Source organism: Nycticebus coucang, chromosome 5 (assembly GCF_027406575.1).
Source record: "Nycticebus coucang isolate mNycCou1 chromosome 5, mNycCou1.pri, whole genome shotgun sequence".
Taxonomy (NCBI): domain Eukaryota; kingdom Metazoa; phylum Chordata; class Mammalia; order Primates; family Lorisidae; genus Nycticebus; species Nycticebus coucang.
The window spans coordinates 137234668-137250155 of NC_069784.1; the positions used below are offsets into that span (position 1 = coordinate 137234668).

At 45.3% G+C, this 15488-nt stretch overlaps 1 protein-coding gene across 1 annotated transcript; it reads left to right on the forward strand.

The window, feature by feature from the left end:
- Positions 1 to 543: 543 nt before the first annotated feature.
- Positions 544 to 12262, forward strand: LOC128585597 (uncharacterized). Its single transcript, XM_053590621.1, has 3 exons — positions 544 to 790; positions 10936 to 11015; positions 11463 to 12262. Exons 1-3 carry the CDS (start codon positions 544 to 546, stop codon positions 11994 to 11996), a joined length of 861 nt encoding a protein of 286 aa, XP_053446596.1. The 3' UTR covers positions 11997 to 12262.
- Positions 12263 to 15488: the final 3226 nt, after the last annotated feature.

Here is a 15488-nt window from a genome sequence, read left to right on the forward strand (position 1 = left end):
AATGCAGAGTTTACATGTCAGGAAGTGTCTTTAGGCCAGACCTAACTGTAAGACCATACATAGCCTTTCAAAGCCGCGATGTCTCCCAGAGATGGTGTCTAAGTCCCCTGAGATTGAGAAGTCGTGATACGGCTTTATTCCTTCATACAAGTTCTCATCAAGCGAGTGTGTGAGTCGGTGGCCATGTCCACGTGGGCCTGACAGCCTCTCCACACTGCGGGCATCTGGTGGTCAGAGGAAAGTAAAGAGAGGCGGAGGGGAGATGTATCTTTGCCCCCCTCACTGGGCTCCACAGGCGCTGGGGAAGAAGCAGATGAGGGAAGGTCCAGCAGAGGCAGTGGTTATTTAAAGCAAAGAGGAAGGAACACAAATCCCATGACAAGGCCCACACGCTCTTCCCGCACCCAACAGAGGGAGAGCCCTTATGGGTGGGTCGCTCACCACTCAGCACTGGAAAATAAGGCCCTCCCTCCACTGCAGTCTCCTCTCAGCTGTTGCTCTCCTTCCTCTGTTTTTTCATTTTTTGGCTTTTGTTCTTGTAAGATGGTAAGACGCCTGGTGTCTCCGCAGAACATTTACATGAGCCCTGAGGAGAGGTGCGGTCGTGGAGGGAGCCCAGGGAAGGCAGCAGCCCTCAGCACGCGGCCCCTATTCCGTCGGCTGGGGCTGTTCCCTTCCTCGAGCCCTCAGATCCACCGAGCGACTGTTCTGCACAGATGGCGGCCTCTGTGCACTCAGGCTACACAGACGCAAGCCCAGAACCCTGAGGGTGCCCACCTGGCCAGCTCAGGTTTGCCCCGGTCACTCACACTGTCACGGCTCCAGGCCTGTGCCAGCCAGTGGCCCTGCATCCTGCCTGGCTCCTGCCTTCCACAGGACCTGGGGGGGAGGGGATACACTGAGACTCATAACCCCAAAAAGGGGAGTAGGGGCTCCTGACACGAGATAGCAGCCCCCACCCACACCGCCCTCTGCGTCCTCCCCTTTCCTTTGTGCCTTTGGTCCGGCTTCACAGCTGGATGCCATCCAGCTCTGCAACTGGGTCTAGTTTCTATGCTCTCCACTAAAGCCTCTTTATGGAAGGGACATGTCCCATCAACTGCCAAGACGGTCTTGCCCAGGGCTGTCCCCTCCATTGTCTTCTAGTCTCTCCCTGACTTTGCCGAGCTGACAATTGTCCCCTACCTCTTACCCCGTCTGTGTGGACAGACACCGTCTCATTATGGGAATGTTACTTTTGCCAGGGCTATGATTAAACTCCCTTTCTCTTTCTCTCCTGGTAGGAGAGTCAATTATGCATCAGAGTCTATTAATCTTATAAACAGTTATGGAACTGAAGAGGCCGAATCGAACAGCTGAGGTTTTAAGAAGTTGGAGGAGCAGGGCCATTATTATAATGAAGGTCTGAGATGTATAATCATGTCTCTGGGTGACCAGGCACAATTCTTGCCTGAGAAATTGTAAATTATGTGGGTTTTTTTTTTTTTCTTGTTAATGTATACCAAGTAGCCTCCCTGAAGCTGGTGTTTGTGAGCAGCGGTCCCCAGGTCCTTCTCTGGAGGCGGCACCTGCCCCCAGCCAGACCTGGGTGTGCTCATGTCCAAGCTGAGGCACACGGCAAGCTGGAAGGGGCTGGCTCCTCCCCCTGTCCTGTCCCCAGAGGGACTGAGAAGGACAGCCAGGCTAAGGAGGAGGTGCTGCTGTCCTCTTCCACTGAGACCTGTTTGTCTCTTAAATTTTGTTCAGTGGCATAAAAAATGGAATTTAACTTTCTTCCCAGATGCAACAAACAGATGCTAGGGACCAGAGACCTTGCATAGTCAATAAAAGATAAGTTATAAAATCTATAAAACTGCTGAAAGAAATCAGAATTTCAGCAAATTCCATTTTTTTTTTTCTTCAGGCTGCTCCTTTTGATCAACAATGGGGGACGGCTAGTTGTGCATAAAATTCCATCTGTGATGATAGCACGGAATGGCCGTGAGCAGAAGAGGGAGAGAGGCGGAGTGGTATGTGAGCTGTGATATCGGAGGGTAGCAATGGGGAAGGGTGCCAGTGATAAAAACAAAGTTGTCATCATCAATTAGCATTTAACTTTTGGTAAAGATCTTGGAGGTGATGGGTTCTTTAGATTTTAATCTGCGTCTTCAAAGTAATTTTGTAAGCTATTTAAATGATGCTCCCTTTTTACAACTCTACATAATTTGATTATACAAGCCATCCTCCGATCCTTGGATATGCAAATGAAAACATCAAAATGATTTTTTCCATATTTTGATAGAATTTGATGTTGGCTGCAGTGATAAGAAGTGACACAAATTACAGCAAGGCATCAGGAGCCTGTTCGTCTGGCATACTGAGGACATTCGGATTTTAAACGGCCACTTTTTGAGAATCACCTTTAAGAAAAAATTTGGAAACCGAAAGCAGGGCACTGACAGGGCTTTGTGGTCTGACTGACTGCCTTAGACTCTCACCTTAAGGCTACCGGGATGCTCAGCTTGTGAATGAGATTCTCAGAAACTCAGTTTTCCCACCTGTAGGATGGAAATAAGGCACAGTTCCCAGAAATGTGGTTAAGGGTTAGCAGTCAGAGTGAACACCCTGGCAGGACATGGAGAGATGCTCACGTGGCCCCTCCTGCTGTGACCACTACTACTGTGACCCTGGCCACTAACAGAAATGGGGACTATTCCTTGGCAAAGGTGTGTTTTAAGCAAGTATCAGGTAAGCTGGCCCGGAGTTAGCGCCCACCCCAGATTCTGGGGCTCCAGCAGAGCCGAGGCTGGGAGGGAGATTCTGGGGGTTGGAGGTATATTAATGGACTTTTGATCACTTTTGAGCATTAAAAACTTGGATTTGTTATATATGAAATATTCATAAATTGGCCCAATTTCACATTCTTATTGATTCATGTAGAGAGACATGTATCTCAGCAATATAAGTCATGGATACCATAAAACAGATTTTTTTTTAATGATCATCTTTGCTGAGATACCAGCCCGCATCTCATCTTTCGGACTGTTGCTTCAGTAGCTACTGAGAACACAGCCTCCACCTACACACCCTTAGCATCACTGGTCCCATCACGTGTCAGGGACAGTCCTCGGGGTCCAGTGCTAGCCCTGGGATCTCCCTCTTGGGCTGCGAGCCAGGACTGCGCTGTGTCATAGGGAGAACGTTCTGACTGCTCACTCCGTGCTGTTCTCACTAGTTTGTGTGTTTTGTCTCTGGTCCTCCACACACAAGGAAGAGACCCTTAGCACCTCATTTTTGGCTAGAGAACGGAGGTACTGAATGAGATACCTGCCCAGCCAGCTGTGTCAGAGCCAAGTTCAGCTGTGCTCTGAGATCAGGTTCTGAACCAGGACACTAGCAGTGCCCCAGGAGTGAGTGGTCCAGTGACCATGGGCAAGGTTCTTGCAGACAGTCTCCAGTCTCCATAGCTGAGGACGTTTGTGATAGCACTAAGATGTCATTTACCTTCTTCTCTCGCACTCTTGGGAGGGTACAGTGGCGTGTCCCACAGGCTCCTGGAAAGGGGCTGCCTGAGAGCGCTAACATCTCAGCTCTGACAACCAGTGGAGTGAATTCCTGTGTCCTAAAAATATCTCAGGGTCAAGCACAGGGTGCTTCTGTAGTGCCAGCCACTCTGGGGGCTGAGGAGAAAGGAACACTTTAGTCCAGGAGTTCCAGTCCAGCCTGGGCAACATAGCAAGACCCTATCTTTAAAATGAAAGAATAAATAAATTTCTTAGATGTCTCAGGCTTTGGGGCCCTCAATAATTTTTAAGGGTGCTAAGAGGTCCTTAGACAAAAGCAGATCTGTGTTCTTCTTTGGGTCTTACCACCCATCCCATCCCTTTTCTCCCTCTGGTCCCTGCAGTCCGAAGCCCAATTCCCAGCCCCAGTCCAGTTGCTGAGGCCCTGTGCCTCTAGCTACCTTCTACCCTCCTAACTCTGAGTATCACTGCCTGAGACCCCAGCTGGGGTGACTTCTCCAGCCCCACAGTATTCCCACAGGGGCTCATCAGTGCTTCCTGCCATCTGGGCCCATCAAACTCTCTCTCCAGAACTGAAACTTGAATGGGAAGAGAGCTGGGACATTATTGGAGAAGGTGCTCGTTAACTGCAGAGTTGTAGAAAAATGGCAGAGATCAGTGAGGGAACTGAGTTTGTGTCTAGCCTTGTATTCTGCGCTGGGTCCTGAAGTGGGTTGTTCAGCTCTTCTGTTAATCCTCTGAGCTGTCAGTTATCATTTTACCACTTAAGGTGGCACACAAAAAAACCAAAACAAGCAACTAATATGAAAAACTTAATACACATTTTTTATCCTATCTGCTTATCATAATCAGTGTTTTTTACCCACTATTTCACATGACTTTATCCTACCATTTTTTTCAAGTTTTTAAAATTTCGGATTAATATAAGGGTACATATATTTGAGTGACATTGCTTGGGTTTGTTAGGTAACCTGCAAGTTGTAGTTGAGCCCTTCACCCAGGAGGAGGTGTGTCTATACATTGTAGCTGTTAGGTGGGAGATTACCACACCCCCTCCTCCCTTCCTCCTTCTGGCTTCTGGAATTTAATTGTGTTTTTCTCTCATGTGAACATGTGGTTGTTCATCTACTAGTTTCATATTAGTATTGAGTACACTGGATGCTTGCTTTTCTGTTCTTGAGATACTTTACTTAGGAGGCTGTTCTCTAAATCCTTCCAGGTAAATACAAAAGATGTAAAGTCTCAATCTTCCTTTATGGCTGAATGGCATTCCATGGCATATGCAGTTTATTTATCCATTCCTGGGTTGATGATGACTACTCATTTACTTTGGCCCTGTCCGCTGGCCAGTGGCTTGCCTGCTGCCTGGCGTCCCCATGTGTCTCCATCACCGGGCATTGCTCACCTGACTACACATCCTAAACCAGGCTCTGCAGCCATGTCAGCCCCGCCCTGCCCTGGTGGGCACCTGTGGCTTCCTCTTCTTCCTTGCCCATCCCACATCTCCATAAGGAAACATCGTGCCTCAAGCTCAAGTGTTAAAATGGGACAAATGGAGCTTGTGGTACAACTAGTATGGGTATCCCTTGGAAGGATTAATTCTGCTGGCTCAAACCCTACTGAGAGATCTGGGCACCTCTCTTTCCTGAGCAGCCCAGTTGACGGGCACAGAATCCTCCCTTAGAAATAATCTGGCCATTGTGTAGTAAGAGAAAGTGGAATTAAAAGGAAATCAGCAAATACTAACTATGACATGTGTAACGGGAAAGGTGCGTGAGCTCCATGTTCCACTCCGTGTTCCTTCCCTGCTATTTGCCGTCAGGAGTGTGTTGAATGGGGGCTCCCAAACGATTTCATCTCCCAACTCCAGCAGCCTGTAAATGTGACATTTTTTTTTGGAAAAAGTGCCTTTGCAGGTGTCATTAAACCAAAGGTCTTGAGATGAGATCATCCTGGATTACCCAGGTAGGCCCTGAAGGCAATGACTAGCGTATTTAGAAGAGGAGAGACTGGGAGAAAGAGGACTCCGTGTGAAGGTGGAGGCGCAGACTGGAGTGAGGTGGCAACAAGTCAAGGTGCACTTGTGGCCTCCAGAAGCTGGTGGAGGCGAGGAACAGGATCTTGGGAGAGCCTTTGGGGGGCAGTGCAGCCCTGCTGACACCTTGGTTTGCGGCTTCTGCTCTCCAGAACCACCCAGTTTCCACACTAGGAAACTAACGCACCATCTTAGATGAACAGCCTCACACCTACGGAGTGAACTGCTGTCCACAGGTGCCATTTGCAGCCCTGGACATTTCATTATTGTGCTCACTTTCGCCCAGCACAGGGATGGTCCTGTCCCCACCCTCCTTGGCTGTTTCTAAGAACCAGGTCCCACTGTGTAGTTATTATCTGTTGATGAACTTAACTCATCTTTGTTCCACTGCTTTCTGCAACATTCTAGAGTTGCCCAATATTGTCTATAGCTCTCCTTTATTACTATGACTAGGTAAAGTTTGTTTTTGCTTTTGGTACAACTATCATGACCCATGCGAGTTTCATCAAAAAACAAAGGAGAATTTACTCTTTGGATAAACAGTATCTAGAGTTGAAAGTGTAGTCCAACCTCACCAGGACCAAGGGCTGGTGCTGACGGCCCCTCAGAACCCTGGCAGTCACTTCATGTCTAACGAAGCTTTTCTCTGCCTGCTTTGTCCCCCCATCCCATAGAGTCCAGAGTCCAGAAACAGAGTCCGCTCTCCTTGGTTCTGTCAAACAGATGGCCACCCACAAAACATCATTTTCAACTTCCCGATTTCATCTCAGTTCAAGTGAGCAGGAGAAAGTTAGTACTCAGAATTCCAAACCCCAACTTGGAAAGCATCTAATTGGGAAAGACCCCAGGATAAGAACAGAAGAGGGACAGGATAATGATGGTGATGTTCCTATCAGCCCTTGCAATGAGGGGCCGCGTCCAGGGCACATTTACAGTGACCTCTCCACACACATAAGGGTAACTTTGAAGGATCTTTGCCACTTTCCACTGTCAGCCCCTTCCTTTTGAATTGTCCCCTGCTAGGCTCATGTGGAAGAAACTGTTGTGGAAGAAGCCAGCTTGGCTCCTTTGATTCCTGCAACACCTGGGTCCTTCCACACCCCCAGATGGAGCATCTTCTAGAAATTCTCGCCTTAATCATGTTTGCCTACAAGCTTTGACCTCTCCTACCCCAGCTCTTCCTTCACCCTGTCAGATACAGGTGAAAGGGGGAAAATAGCCCTCCCCATTCGGGAGCATAAGTGAGTTCTTCATTCTTGGAGTGAAGACACAAACTCAATGTTAAAATCTCTAGGAGAGGACACCAAGTTGCATAGTTTCCCAGACATCTACCATGAGCTAAGCAAAACTGACCTGGGAAAACTGAAGCCACGCATCTTACAAAGCTACCAGGAGAAATGAAAAGGCAAAATGAATAAATTAAGACTGATTTGTTAAATGTGTGTACTATCTTTGTATCAAGTGATTTTTACTGCCAAATTATAATTTGGTAAATGATTAAAATGTTATGAAGTATTAGTTAAAAAGGAGTGTTCTCATTCTAGCTGATTTCTAAGCATACGTGCCTGGACACTCATGTTCACCTCTTGTGGGCGTGAGTGTGAGGGGGATGAGGACTCAGGGTTGTGCCCCAGCGGACCAGAGGTCATCAACCTGGACTTTCTCTGGTTCCTGGGGACCCTAGAAAATGTATCCTGATTTTGCATTTGACAGTGTGTGACACTCTAGATTAAAATCCAAGTTTCCAGTGAAGTGAGAGAAGCACAACCAGCAAAGAGGGCGATGGGAAGCACTGTGCCTGTGGCCCCTCCGGCGGGACCTTTGCGTTTCCATGACCCCTGCCTTGGCATCATGGGATTTGAGAAGGCCTTCCCAGCACAGGCCCAGCACCCTGCGAGGTGTGAAAGTGAACAGTGGTGAACCCCAGGCTTAGTCCTGCTTGGATAAGGATAAATAAAATTAAAACTTGGAAATTTGCTTTAAATGGGTTGTTAATTGCTGTTGAGCTTTAAATATTTGAGTTTATTAATTTCTCCCTCACCCCTTGAATTATATTTCAGCAACATTCCCCTGTTATTAGGCTATTAAATCAGACGTATCAAAAAGGAAGCATTTATTAATATCTTCAGAGACATGTACATCTAATTAAGATAGTGTTGCTGTGCATATTTTATATCAGGCAAATGCTGCCTGTGAATTCAGTCTAATCAGCTCTGAAGGGCCTTCAGAAGTGTGTGGAAGATTTGACTTGGGCTTTAGGAGGACAGCCTGTATCTACTGAACAGTAATTTCTAAAGAGCCTTCACCCTAAAGAAGTAGCTGTTCCCCAGGACATTGTAAAACCCCTCTCCAAGTCAGAGAACTCAATAAGGCCACCTCCAGGAAACAAAGGGTTTCAAGACTGGCTGTATTACTGGTATGTTTCTGTGTTAATTAGCGAACATTTAGAGATCACCTACTGCATTCCACAAGCTCTTAATGAATATTCATTAGCTCCTGTAATCCTCACAACCACCCAAGGGGGAAGGGAATGTTTTTATCCCAATTTTACAGATGAGCAAAACAGAGGCTTAAAGAGATGAAGCAATTTGTTTAAGAGGCATAGCCAGGACTAAAAACGAAGCCTGAGAGACTGAGGCCTACCCAGGCTTCTACCACTTTGCTCCCTGTTGTTGCCAAGAAAAGTTAATCATTTCTAGTACATTCTCAACCAGAGAGATATTGCCCCACCTTCCTTAGGCAGATGAAAATTGGTTCTTTGGGAGTATAAAAAAAAAAAAGAAAGAAAGAAAGAAAAGAAAAGAAAGAAAGAACGAAGGAACCACATTCTTCTTATGCCTAAAGCATAGGTCTACATATCGTACATAAACAGATACGCAGCTCATCTGTGGTACTGAAACTTCACAGGTGACAGCCAATTAGAAAAAGACCTCTAAAAGGCACTTTAGGGAGATGTCCACTAGAAAGGGTACCAGGCTCCAGAGTATGAACACAGAGGCAGTGCAGTGTGGCTTTGAGTCTGAGCTGAACAGCCTGGGGAAATTTACTCCCTCTGAGACATAGCTTCCTCTTCTGTGAAATGGGTATACTAATAACTTCACAGGATTGTTGCAAAGGTTAACTGAGGAAACAGAGGTCAAGGGTTGAACACAATTAGAGCTCTTCTCAGTCAGATAAAAACCAGTTTGTCCAGCAGGTATTACTCCTGCTTTCTGGAATGTGTGGTCTGTTATTAAGGCTCTATGTCATGATGTTCCTAGTAGTGATTTGATAAAAATGATTCTAGAGTTGTGTTTAGAAAGCCATTGAAATTCATGCTTTAATTCACACTTGAGAATTAATTGCTCACATAATAATCTTAACATTCTTGCTGGGATTGGTCGCTATATTTACAGACGCTTGGAGCCTGAAGAGATTTTAGAGAAAATATACTTGAATTCACCTCTGATAAAGATAAGGAAAATAAAACCCAGGGAGGGGGATTTGTCCAAAGTCACACTGCTATTTAGTGGCAGAATAAGGACTAAACCTCAGGTCTCAATTCACCAAATACAGTGTGTTCTTAGCATTTCAACTCATTTCCTTCTCTTTTTATTGTCCTGACAACTGCTTTACCTCACAAAAGAAAATTAGAAAAAAACCCAAAACTGTTGGTCATGCATAAGACACCTAAGTCTACCTCACTTCTGGACGCCAGAGCGAGTGTTTGTACAAAACAACACAAAAGGTACATCCTGGAAAGCACTCTGGGACTGCGTGCTAATCACTGTCACACCCAGGCAGTGGCGGTGGCCACCACCTTTCCTTATTTTAGTTGTTATATGTGCTGTTCCTCCTCAGCATCTCAGTTCTCTGCCTAAAACCACATCCTGAAAGAGGAGTTGCTTTTCCCCTTTATACTATTTTATCTCAGGAGTTCAGGGTACACCCAAAAGGAGACACAAGCTGGTCACTTCGTGTTTTCTGGAAACTGGATAAAAGAGAATCTTGTACTTCAACCATTTTTAGTGACACTCTCAAATCTTGAAAGAAAGAGAATTAGTATTAAGAGAAATAGCACAGGCTCCGCACCTGTGGCTCAAGCTGCTAAGGGCCCAGCCTGGGCCGCCAAACAACAATGACCCCTGCAACCAAAAAATAGCCAAGCGTTGTGGTAGGCACCTGTAGTCCCAGCTACTTGGGAGGCAGAGGCAGGAGACTTGCCTGAGCCCAGGAGTTGGAGGTTGCTGTGAGCTGTGATGCCACAGCACTCTACCCAGGGGGACAGCTTGAGGCTCTGTCTCAAAAAAAAAAAAAAAAAGAAAGAAAGAAATAGCACATATAAATTCTTGGGTACAAAGAAGGGAATGCAATTCTCAACCAAGTTTTAACTTTTCTACCAGAAAATAAAAGATTTTACAAAAGTGATAAATTTTCCTCCATGGGCAGTGAGACTGAATAAAGGCGGCTTTTTTTTTTTTTTTTTTTTTAAAGACTTTTTCTTGTTTCTTCTCCTTCAGAGTCTAAAATGTTTTTTATATTCCCTAGAAAGCACTGGGAATGAACGTTACAGTCCAGTCTGGATTATTCCTTATCTCCTGGTGTCTCCCGAGTCTCCATCCAATTAGGTGGTTCAGGCCAGTGAGGACATGGGACTCTCCCCCTGGCCACGTCCCTCCCTCTCTAGCAGAGAGAAAAGAGAAGGAAGGCATCCCCCCGCCTCCCTCCAAATTGTGGCATCTGAAAGCAAAATAATATAGGAAGAGTAACCAGTCACCAATCAACTGAAATTACTAGTGAGATTATAAACTTGGATAGCCACGTGTTCCATGATTTTGTCAGGAAATCTTTCAAAGAATTAAAAATCTTTAGTGTTCAAGCAGCAGGCACGAATACCACTCTACCTTTGTATGAGCCAATCGTAGGGTTTTGAAATATTTCAGTTTTTCAGCCCTATGGCTAAAGTAGATACCGAGACTGACTGACCTTTCTTTCTTTCTTTTTTTTTTATTGTTGGGGATTCATTGAGGGTACAATAAGCCAGGTTACATTGATTGCAATTGTTAGGCAAAGTCCCTCTTGCAATCATGTCTTGCCCCCATAAAGTGTGACACACACAAGACTGACTTTTCAACAGAGAGACTGAACTCTGATGGAGACCATCAGTGAGCGCTCGTGTTTCCTTTGGAATCCTAAGGCTTGTGGCAGGTGCGAAATGTCGCAACAGGAAGAGGAGGGGAGAGGAGTAAGTGCCGGCCGTTGAAGTGCGGAATCAACCTCAGAACCGCCTCGGGCCCATCCCCGCGCACGTGGCCAGCCCGCGAGGTAAGGTCATTTTCCTCGCGGGATGTGACGCGGCGCGGCGTGGCGTGGCGTGGCGTGGCGCGGCGTGACGTGACGTGACACCGGCTGCTGCAGGGTTTCTCTGCCGCACCAGAGCGCTCTGGACGCCCTGCAGGGGCCACGCCAGAACCGGATTGATTTCTACTTGGAGGAAGGTAACGTGATTAAACCCGACATTGGCTCTGGGTGCATCGCACTTGTCTGGGATCAGGGTAACTAAAGAGTGGCATTTCCAGCCCGTCCGTGACCAGTTTTAAAGCAGAGATCAGAATTCACTGGAGGAGTCCTGGGGGCGTGAGGGTCGATCCAGTGCAGGAACTCCTGGCTCCCTTCTGGCCCCACAGCTCCCGCACAGCCCGACAGCCGGGAGTGGACACACCTAGATGACCTTGGCCAGTGTGGCCTGTCGCCCTTGCTCCCTCTGTGCGCTCTTGGCTTTCTCTGTAGCTTGGCACCACTCACTTTGGCTCGGTAACTCGGCTCCCAGTTTTCCAAGTTACTTTAATTTATGAGACGATTTGGACTCACTCACTGGCCATGACCTTGGCCCTCACCCCAGGGTATTATTTTCAGCATTTATCCTCTAGTTTCTCCCCTTGCAGGAGAGAAAGGAGGTGTTCATCCGTCACGGCCCCACACTCTGGCCCCAGAGAGACAAGGCCGTTTCTGGACCCCAGCTCCTGGGCAGGTCAGAGACCCAGGGGACAAGGGGACTGTGCCTCCTGCTTTTCCTATGGCAGCAAGTTGGGGGGAGGGTCACCGCCCATTCCTCCCGCAGAGACACTGGCACTCACCCAGGTTCTAATCCTTTGGAGAGACAAGCCCTACGTCGCAGCAACTTGAGAAGACACACACAGCGGTGCCTGGAACGCGCCAATGAATGTGGTCGGGTCACATATTCACACAAAATCAAGAGCTCCTCAAAGGGAGAGGGCCAAGGGGCTCGATGTCCTACAGCCGGGAGTTCCAGCTGGGCCCGGATGGGCAGCGAGAGAAAGAGGGAGGCCCTCTGGGGGGCAGTGCCCATAGGGCTCAGCAGAGCAGCTGGATGGACCCCACCCCCTGAAGCCACTGCAGGGAGGGATGCGGTGCCCCTCACAGGGCCACAAATAGCTCCACACGACGGGGACAGCTAAACAGACACAGCTTCCATTATAGGCAAGACTCACCCCAGAGAAAATCGTTCAAGAATGGAAAACTGCTGACAGACCTGGAAGGAATGAGGCGGAATATTTAAACTAGCTCAGTATCAAGGAATCTCCATTTGTGTTGTTATTCTTCTGTGGTTTCTTTAGGCGATATTTATTCTCAAATATAGCCAACGATGTGTACATTATACATAATGTATTTTGTAATTTATAAAAAAAAATTTGTAATTTTCTGAGTGAAAAAATTTCAGGGGTTGCCCCAAGTAAATGTCATGCATGATTTAATAGGTGATGAATAAAATTTTAACTCTAAAAAAAGCTCTGAGTTCGTGCTGTTTCTTAACAAAATGGAACTAGAGAGTGGTCTTCATCTTCATTTCTGTACTTCCCTAAGAGAACTATTAGAGAATAACTCAGCATATCTTTTATTGGCACAGTGATTTGAACTTTTTAAGGCACGTGTAAATCTATTCTGTAATTCGTCCCTTGCATCCACCATGTGAGGCCGGGGTAGGCTTTGTGTCCGTGCCCCTATTCCCCAACTGCAGAGTTAAGTCAGTTGGCCTAAGGCCATCCTCACTATAGAGCCAGAAAGTAGGACAGAGTCTGGGTCAATCCTCTGCCCATTTGTGTGATGTGCGTTCATTGCCTCGACTGCCTAGGACCCTAACTCTGTTCTGAGGACACCTTCTCCCTTCTTTGGGAAAACTGCCTCTTTCTCACTCTAACCATCTGGTTAAAATACTGCTTACCATGTCCTGCACCGTCCAGGGTCTCTGACCTGAGCTCAGCCCATGAGATAGCGATTTGCCTGGGACTTCTCTGGCATCAGGCTTGGGGTGAGGAGGTGGGCAACTTTAGCTCGAGTTTCTTTTTGTGGTTGTTTCCTTGTAGCAAAGTTAAGAGGTGTGTAGACAGGAGTAGCTGGTGGGTGTCCAGCTATGTGCAGGAAGTTGTGAAAGAATAAAAACAAGGAGAAAAGTGTAGGTCTTGTTAGCATTCAAGTTTCTGGTTCCAGTAGTTTTTAAAGCTCAGTTGCTTCTTTGCCCTTTCCATGGTTACTTGCAATAAACAATATATACTTTTCTTTCTTCTTTTTTTTTTTTTTTGCTTAAACTATTTCTTTTTTTTTAATTAATTTATTATTTTTTTTATTGTTGGGGATTCATTGAGGGTACAATAAACCAGGTTACACTGATTGCATTTGTTAGGTAAAGTCCCTCTTGCAATTATGTCTTGCCCCCAAAAGGTGTGCACACACCAAGACCCCACCCCCCTTTCCTCTCTCTGCTCTTTCTTTCTCCCACCCCTCCCTCCCTCCTTTCTCTCTCTGCTCTCCCCTTCCCCCACCCCACCATGACCTTAATTGTCATTAATTGTCCTCATATCAAAATTGAGTACATAGGATTCATGCTTCTCCATTCTTGTGATGCTTTACTAAGAATAATGTCTTCCACTTCCATCCAGGTTAATATGAAGGATGTAAAGTCTCCATTTTTTTTAATGGCTGAATAGTATTCCATGGTATACATATACCACAGCTTGTTAATCCATTCCCGGGTTGGTGGGCATTTAGGCTGTTTCCACATTTTGGCGATTGTAAATTGAGCTGCAATAAACAGTCTAGTACAAGTGTCCTTATGATAAAAGGATTTTTTTCCTTCTGGGTAGATGCCCAGTAATGGGATTGCAGGATCAAATGGGAGGTCTAGCTTGAGTGCTTTGAGGTTTCTCCATACTTCCTTCCAGAAAGGTTGTACTAGTTTGCAGTCCCACCAGCAGTGTAAAAGTGTTCCCTTCTCTCCACATCCACGCCATCATCTGCAGTTTTGAGATTTTGTGATGTGGGCCATTCTCGCTGGGGTTAGATGGTATCTCAGGGTAGTTTTGATTTGCATTTCTCTAATAATTAGGGATGATGAACTTTTTTTCATATGTTTGTTAGACATTCATCTGTCTTCTTTAGAGAAGGTTCTATTCATGTCTCTTGCCCATTGATATATAGGATTGTTGGCTTTTTTCATGTGGATTAATTTGAGTTCTCTATAGATCCTAGTTATTAAGCTTTTGTCTGATTGAAAATATGCAAATATCCTTTCCCATTGTGTAGGTTATCTCTTTGCTTTGGTTATTGTCTCCTTAGCTGTACAGAAGCTTTTCAGTTTAATGAAGTCCCATTTGTTTATTTTTGTTGTTGTTGCAATTGCCATGGCAGTCTTCTTCATGAAGTCTTCCCCCAGGCCAATATCTTCCAGTATTTTTCCTATGCTTTCTTTGAGGATTTTTATTGTTTCATGCCTTAAATTTAAGTCCTTTATCTATCTTGAATCAATTTTTGTTAGTGGGGAAAGGTGTGGGTCCAGTTTCAGTCTTTTACATGTGGATATCCAGTTCTCCCAACACCATTTATTGAATAGGGAGTCTTTCCCCCAAGGTATGTTCTTGTTTGGTTTATCGAAGATTAGGTGGTTGTAAGATGTTAGTTTCATTTCTTGGTTTTCAATTCGATTCCAAGTGTCTATGTCTCTCTTTTTGTGCAGTACCATGCTGTCTTGAGCACTATGACTTTGTAGTATAGCCTAAAATCAGGTATGCTGATGCCCCCAGCTTTATTTTTATTACTAAGAACTGCCTTAGCTATATGGGGTTTTTTTCTGGTTCCATACAAAACACAGAATCATTTTTTCCAAATCTTGAAAGTACGATGTTGGTATTTTGATAGGAATGGCATTGAATAGGTAGATTGCTTTGGTAAGTATAGACATTTTAACAATGTTGATTCTTCCCATCCATGAGCATGGTATGTTCTTCCATTTGTTAATATCCTCTGCTATTTCCTTTCTGAGGATTTCATAATTTTCTTTATAGAGGTCCTTCACCTCCTTCGTTAGGTATATTCCTAGGTATTTCATTTTCTTTGAAACTATGATGAAGGGAGTTGTGTCCTTAATTAGCTTCTCATCTTGACTGTTATTGGCGTATACAAAGGCTACTGACTTGCGGACATTGATTTTATATCCTGAAACATTACTGTATTTTTTGATGACTTCTGGGAGTCTTGTGGTTGAGTCTTTGGGATTCTCTAAGTATAAGATCATTCGTCAGCAAAGAGGGAGAGTTTGACCTCCTCTGCTCCCATTTGGATTCCCTTTATTTCCTTGTCTTGACTAATTGTATTGGCTAGAACTTCCAGCACTATATTGAATAGTAAAAGTGACAGAGGACAACCTTGTCTGGTTCCAGTTCTAAGTATATGTTACTTAAAAAAATGGTAGAAGATACCCCTCTAAAGATTATACTACAATATAACTTATATCCCCATGAGTCCATTATATATTTCATATATGAAGAAATATAGGCTCAGTAAAGTTGCATAAAGTTGCCCTATAACTTATGTTGAATTATTGATAAAATTACATTACTTACCAGTATGCATTAAGATCCTATACATGTAACTTACAAAGTTTGGCGTATACTATC

Coding starts and splice junctions, on each gene's coding strand:
- LOC128585597 (XM_053590621.1), top strand. CDS start 544: ATGGTAAGACGCCTGGTGTCTCCGCAGAACATTTACATGAGCCCTGAG. Junction 791..10,935: donor TGCCCACCTGGCCAGCTCAG/GTTTGCCCCGGT, acceptor CGGCTGCTGCAG/GGTTTCTCTGCCGCACCAGA. Junction 11,016..11,462: donor TGATTTCTACTTGGAGGAAG/GTAACGTGATTA, acceptor CTCCCCTTGCAG/GAGAGAAAGGAGGTGTTCAT.